Source organism: Mustela putorius, unplaced genomic scaffold (assembly GCF_011764305.1).
Source record: "Mustela putorius furo isolate JIRA1106 unplaced genomic scaffold, ASM1176430v1.1 tig00000835_pilon_pilon_pilon, whole genome shotgun sequence".
NCBI classification, from domain to species: Eukaryota; Metazoa; Chordata; class Mammalia; order Carnivora; family Mustelidae; genus Mustela; species Mustela putorius.
In genome coordinates this window covers 3625628-3631627 of record NW_025421492.1, presented here as the reverse complement: position 1 = coordinate 3631627, position 6000 = coordinate 3625628, and the positions used below count along the sequence as shown (strand labels likewise).

Sequence of the window (6000 nt, the reverse complement as noted above, 5' to 3'; positions counted from 1 at the left end):
ACGTTTGTCAACTAAACACCCATAATCACTGTAGTTGTGACAAAGCAGTCAAGGCATATTAATGACATCATCCCCTTGGATGCCGTCTCTGTGGCACCTGGCCTGGGATGTAGGGCAGCCAGCAGAAGACGCCAGTGGAAGAACCTCCCACCCGCTCCTTCCTCACGTCCCCAGCTCCCTACCTGTTCTGCCACCGTCTCCCTTTCAGCTGGCTTCTTGTACCTGTTGGTTGTCTCATGCTCAGGGGCTTTTAGTGCTGGGAGGTAGAATTTGGGAGGAATGTAGCCATTCCACCTTTCCCAGAACTGATCAATATGCTTGTGAAATTCCATCATGCCCAACTTTTCTGTCCAACTATTGAAAATTAAGGGCACATTTTAACAAGCAAAATCCAGTTTTTAAAAGAAGGGAGTAAGTAATGTGATAAAATGATTTATGGAATAAGACGAGTTATTTCAAATAGCTCATAAAAACATCATGAAATATATTCGCTTTGAAAGCAGTGATGAGATTGCTTCAAAAGCTGACAAGCCCACATCTGTGCTTTCTTGTTTTTGTTCATTTACTGGAAGTCCTGTCTTTGAGCCAAATCTTTCTATCTCCCTTTGAGGCTGAGTGGCTGTCAAACCGAGAAGATGCAAGGGTGTCTGCTATGGGAAAGGGAAAACGAAAACAAAAACAAAAAGCCAGAGCAACAAAGATTAGAACCTTTTGATGCAAGAACCTCTCTGGGTCTCAGTGCATTATCTTCCCCCTGGGAGAATTTCTAGGACTTCTGAGGACATGAAAGTAATCGTAGAGTTATCTCTGCCTGGGAACCGCCAAAGTTTGTTGGGGCAAATACAGCTCCCCAAAGAGAACCCATGGGCCTGTGGCAGAATTGGCAGCCCAGATCCTGTTCCGGGTTCCCTGGGCTCTGCCTGGGTTTCCCACGTGGAGGAAGATGTTACCTTGCAGGTGCTGCATGAATTTCAGAAATGGGAGATCATGCTCAGATCCCGAGAGGCAGATTACAGAAGTCACAGGTACAGCAGAATTTCAGCTCCTTATCCCACCCTGTCGGACTCCGTAGGTACTGGGATGTCCCCAGGGGTCAGCTTAGCCCTTATAAAGCAAGTAGCAGAAGAAAAAACTCTTCAGACATAGGACTCAGCTGCAGCCACCTTGCCACTGTGTTTCGGTAAATCTAGAAACTGACCCCCTCGGCTGGGCAAGTCAGGAATCTAACGCAGGGGTCTGCAGATGTGGTCCTTGGGAGCAGGCCCTTCCTCGAGTCCATACTCCACCTGCAGCGCCCAGGTCTGTGTACATGTGGGTTGAACACTACATGTTTGTGTAAAATATATACTGATCGCCTCTGTAACCGATAGATATTTATGACGCACTATACATGGGTAAATACCGACGGGTGAGAGGAGGGAAACTAAAGTATGTTCTTTGTGACCCTGGCTTTAAATTTGGGGTGTCTGCGAAATGAGGGAGAAGGGCAAGGCACTGAAGAAATAAGCATCTTTGGGGTCAAGATAACATCCGTGGGAGGCGCCTGGGTGGCTCAGTGGGTTAAGCCTCTGCCTTCGGCTCAGGTCATGATCTCAGGGTCCTGGAATCGAGCCCCGCATCGGGCTCTTTGCTCAGCGGGGAGCCTGCTTCCTCCTCTCTCTCTGCCTCTCTGCCTGCTTGTGATCTCTGTCTGTCAAATAAAGAAAGAAAATCTTAAAAAGAGAAAGAAAAAAAGAACGAAAGAAAGAATGAACGAACACCCAGGGCACCAGAAGGCCTGGTGAGTTGCGGAGCCCGGGCTGGGGCAGGCGGGATTCTGAGGACTGAGGATGCCCTTCCTCCCTGCCCCGATTTTTCCATCGCCCCGAGACCCAGATGCTATTCGGAGGGTCCTCGGCAGATAAAAACAAGGTTGAAAAATCAGCTGATATTAAGATAGGAAAATCACCCCCAGGAGGGCCCCGCGATCGTATGAGCTCTTAAAAACGGAAGTGGAGTGCGGAAGGGCCTGGAGGCAGGCGGTGGGGGGGTGGGGAGTGGGGTGCGGCAGACACCTGCCGCTGGGCGGGGCCCGCAGACACCTGCCGCTGGGCGGGGCCCGCAGACACCTGCCGCTGGGCGGGGCAGACCGCCGCTGGGCGGGGTCCGCAGACACCTGCCGCTGGGCGGGGCCCGCAGACACCTGCCGCTGGGCGGGGCCCGCAGACACCTGCCGCTGGGCGGGGCCCGGCAGACACCTGCCGCTGGGCGGGGCCCGCAGACACCTGCCGCTGGGCGGGGCCCGCAGACACCTGCCGCTGGGCGGGGCCCGCAGACACCTGCCGCTGGGCGGGGCCCGCAGACACCTGCCGCTGGGCGGGGCCCGGCAGACACCTGCCGCTGGGCGGGGCCGGCAGACACCTGCCGCTGGGCGGGGCCCGCAGAGACCTGCCGCTGGGCGGGGCCCGCAGACACCTGCCGCCGGGATCCTAGCCAGGGGCTGGGGGCGGGCAGTGTCTGGAAGCCGAGACTCCCCTCCGCCGAGAGCCAGCCAAGAAGCCACAAGGAAGCCCTGAACCCGCAGGAACTGACTTCCGCGAACAGCCTGAGGAAGATTAAAGGAGAGTCTGTCGCCCTCGGAGGCTCCAGAGCGGAGTCGCAGCTGCCAGCATCGTGGAGACTCCGGCCGACGAGCCGCGGAGCCGCCGGTCCCCAAACTTCTGACCTGCGGGATGCGGAGAGCTTTGTTAAGGGCCGGGAAGGAGGGCGTTGTCCGCCCACAGGGCGCGGGCTCCGCCACCAGCCTGCGAGCCGCTCCGGCTCCTCCGGCTTCGGCCACAGCTGAGGCCGCGGGGGGCGCGGGCGGGGCGCTCCCCCCTTTAAAATAATCCGGGATTTTATGTCTGCGCGTGCGGCCCGTGACCCCGGAAGCACTTATCCTTTCTGGGTTTGGGGACTCGGCATCCACGGGGTGCGCTCCTCTTGAGCAGCAGTAAACGGGCCTCTCCCAGCCCAGTTTTAGCCCTTTCGGGGGTGAAACCACCAGCTACCTGAGAGGTTGGGGAAAGCTCCCCAAATGCCGTTCAGGGACGCGGGAGACGGGGTTGTCATCAGACCGTCCGCCAGGGGCTGCGGACCGTCCTTCAGAACAGCTACGTCGTCCGTCTTGTGGAAGGCAAGAGTCCGGCTCCTGGGAAAGAGCTGGAAATAGCAGTTCCCCCGTGCTGGCCTCCCAGGTCCCCAGCCTCCAGAGGGTGCGACCTTGAGCCCGAGGCCCCGCCGACCTGTGAAAGGCAGGCAAGCCTTCTCCTGGCTGTCGGTGGCCGGAGCGGTGGCCGTGGCCGAGGGCCGCTCTGATCCTTCAGGCGTGACCCTGGAGCTGGCCTGCGGTCCGCTGGGGGTCCCCGGCGCCCCCGAGGCGGCCGCTTTCCTCCGGCGGTCCCGCCGATGACCCAGGGTGCTGGTGTGGGGCCTGCTTACCTGTGCCCAGGCGGGGGCTTCTGTGGGAGCAGTCTCTGCCCCGGAGCTCCTCGTTGGGCTCCGGGAGACTTCTGGAGGGACCCCACAGTCGTGCGCTCTGCGTGCCCAGGCTGCCCTCCCAGGCTCTCACCCTGTCTGACCTCAGGCCTTCCCCTGCCTCCTCCTGCTCCCCATCCCCATCCTCTTTCACAAGCATCGCCCCCCCCCCCACATCTTCTCCTAATTCTGTTTGGCATGTGTTTCCCGCAGGGACCCCGCAGGCACTGGCATTTCTGGGGCCACATCCGCGCTGCCTGCAGCCCTCCATGCTGCTGGTGTTTGTGCTGCAAACAGGTCTTCCTGATGGCACTGGTCACGGCTGCCCCCCCCCCCCCCACAACCTGTGCCTGTGGGATGAACTTTTAGCTACAGCATACCCGCGTTCTTGGGCTGTGTGAGTATTCTCACATCCTTTTAATTATCCCTTTTCTTTTTCTGGGGGAAAGCAGCTACCTGCTAATTCTGTTCCTTGCTACCGAGGAGCCTAGTGGAGAAACAACTGCAGACACAGTCTCCAAACTCTGTCAGAAATCTCTCAAAGTGTTTTCAAGAGCACTACAATGGAGAGAAGCCTAGTTTTACTGACATTGCTTGAGAAACGTTAAGAGATAACTGCTGCCTTGTTGAGGGAAGACCCTGAGAGATGAGAGTTTTGGAGGTCATGACTCCTGAGCCCCGCGGTAAAGGCAGGTGAAGCTGGATCTGCTCTGACAATAAGGTCAGCTCTGGGCTTAGGGACAGACCGCCCAGTCTGCTTCTTAACTTCTCTGTATTCTCACATCTTGCCTGATTCAGACAATTTTATTCCAAAGGCACATTATTACATCCACAGATGAGCCTTGCTCTTTGTCTTATAGATACTCTCTTAAAAATAATTCTGATACCTAAAATGTATTTCTGTTACTATTTGAAAATTCGATAGTCAATCAGGGCAACAATATCCTCTGCGTCTTGGGAACCATTATGTGTCGTAATCCAGGAGTCTCTCTGGAAGAGTCTTCCCGACACCACTGTATTGATTCTAAAGCTGCAAGGCCCCTCGTTTCGCAGTTCTCTGGACTTTGTCACAGGCCACATCTCACTCGCTCATCACAGTTACTGTCAGATAATTTCATCCCCATGTAAGTGATGTGGAGACTCAGGGGCTCTGAGGTTAATTGACTTGACCAAGATCACAAACCTCATAAATGAAGTACCTGAGATCCAAAATTAGGTGTCTTTATTGTAAATAACATTTGTCTTCTGAAAGAATACACTGATTGTTTCACTGCATGTTATTCTGGTTTGAACTCATTTCTGAATTTGGAATGAGTTAAATTCAATTACATTATGAGTGAGTTTTTTGAGAATATGTTTTGATGGAGAATCTACATTCTAATTTTCTTATAATTTCTTATTCCAAAGTAAATTTTTTTTTTCTTTCAAGATGTAATTTTAGGGAGGGGATTAATGAAGAAATGAAGGGGAGGGCACTCTTCTTCCCTTCCTTTCTGTATGCAGAATCAAAGGAGACACTTGAGTTCATCTATCTATTTATCTATGTATTTATATGTATATATAATATATATACATATACATTATATATATATATATAGGCTATATCTATAGATATAGATACAAATGTATTTATTCCTGTTTTAGAGACATAGATACAAATATATTTTCCTGTTTAAATATATGTAAAGCTTATATATATACATATATATATAAAGTTGACATGATTTCTCCAAATAATATGTTAGAAACCATATAGATCACTTTATTAAAAGCACCTTAAGGTGATTTTAAAACTCTTTTTATGTATTGTCCTAATTAGACCTATTATTGGGCACCTGGCTGGCTCAGTCTAGTAAGCCTTCCACTCTTGCTCTTGACTCAGGTCATAATCTCAGGGCCATGGTATGGGACCCTGCAACAGACTCTGGGCTCAGCGGGGAGTCTGCTGGAGAGTCTCTCTCCCCCTCTCTCTGCTCCTCCCCCCACTTGAGCACAAGCTCTCTCTCTCCCTAAAATAAATAAATATTTAAAAAATAAGTCAATTGGACCTATGATTACACAGAGAAACTTCTATCAAGAATGGCACAGCTTGGGGCGCGTGGGTGGCTCCGTCGGTTACGCGGCTACCTTCCGCTAAGGCCATGATCTCAGAGTCCTGGGGTCAAGCCCCACCGGGGTGAAATCCCTGCTCTTGAGGAGCCTGCCTCTTGCTCTCCCTCTGCCACTCTCCCTGCTTGTGCTCCCATTCACACTCTTTCTCTCAAATAAATAAATAAAATCTTGAAAAAAGAAGAGAAGGAAGGTACACCTTTTGGAAATTGCGTTGGCTGCACTTGCAATCTCACTGCCTCCTTGCCTGGCCCTGGACACAGCGTGTACCTGGACAAGGCTGGCGTGACTCAGCGCACCAGATCTCTCGGGAGCGTCCCCACGCGCGCTGCGGGTGTGGCTCCGCGGAAGCAAGTCCATGACTTGCCCACACCGTCGGTTACCATGCACCCCTGC

General features: G+C 52.9%; 1 protein-coding gene across 1 annotated transcript; it reads right to left on the bottom strand.

Moving 5' to 3' along the window:
- Nucleotides 1-1930: 1930 nt before the first annotated feature.
- LOC123393418 (putative uncharacterized protein ENSP00000383309) lies at nucleotides 1931-3766 on the bottom strand. The gene is made up of 3 exons (XM_045085289.1): nucleotides 3590-3766; nucleotides 3096-3459; nucleotides 1931-3003 (listed from the first exon to the last, which is right to left on the bottom strand). The coding sequence occupies exons 1-3, from the start codon at nucleotides 3764-3766 to the stop codon at nucleotides 1931-1933; spliced, it is 1614 nt and encodes a 537-aa protein (XP_044941224.1).
- Nucleotides 3767-6000: the final 2234 nt, after the last annotated feature.

Coding starts and splice junctions, on each gene's coding strand:
- LOC123393418 (XM_045085289.1), bottom strand. CDS start 3,766: ATGGAGGGCTGCAGGCAGCGCGGATGTGGCCCCAGAAATGCCAGTGCC. Junction 3,460..3,589: donor AAGGCCTGAGGTCAGACAGG/GTGAGAGCCTGG, acceptor GCCTGGGCACAG/GTAAGCAGGCCCCACACCAG. Junction 3,004..3,095: donor TCCGCAGCCCCTGGCGGACG/GTCTGATGACAA, acceptor CACCCCCGAAAG/GGCTAAAACTGGGCTGGGAG.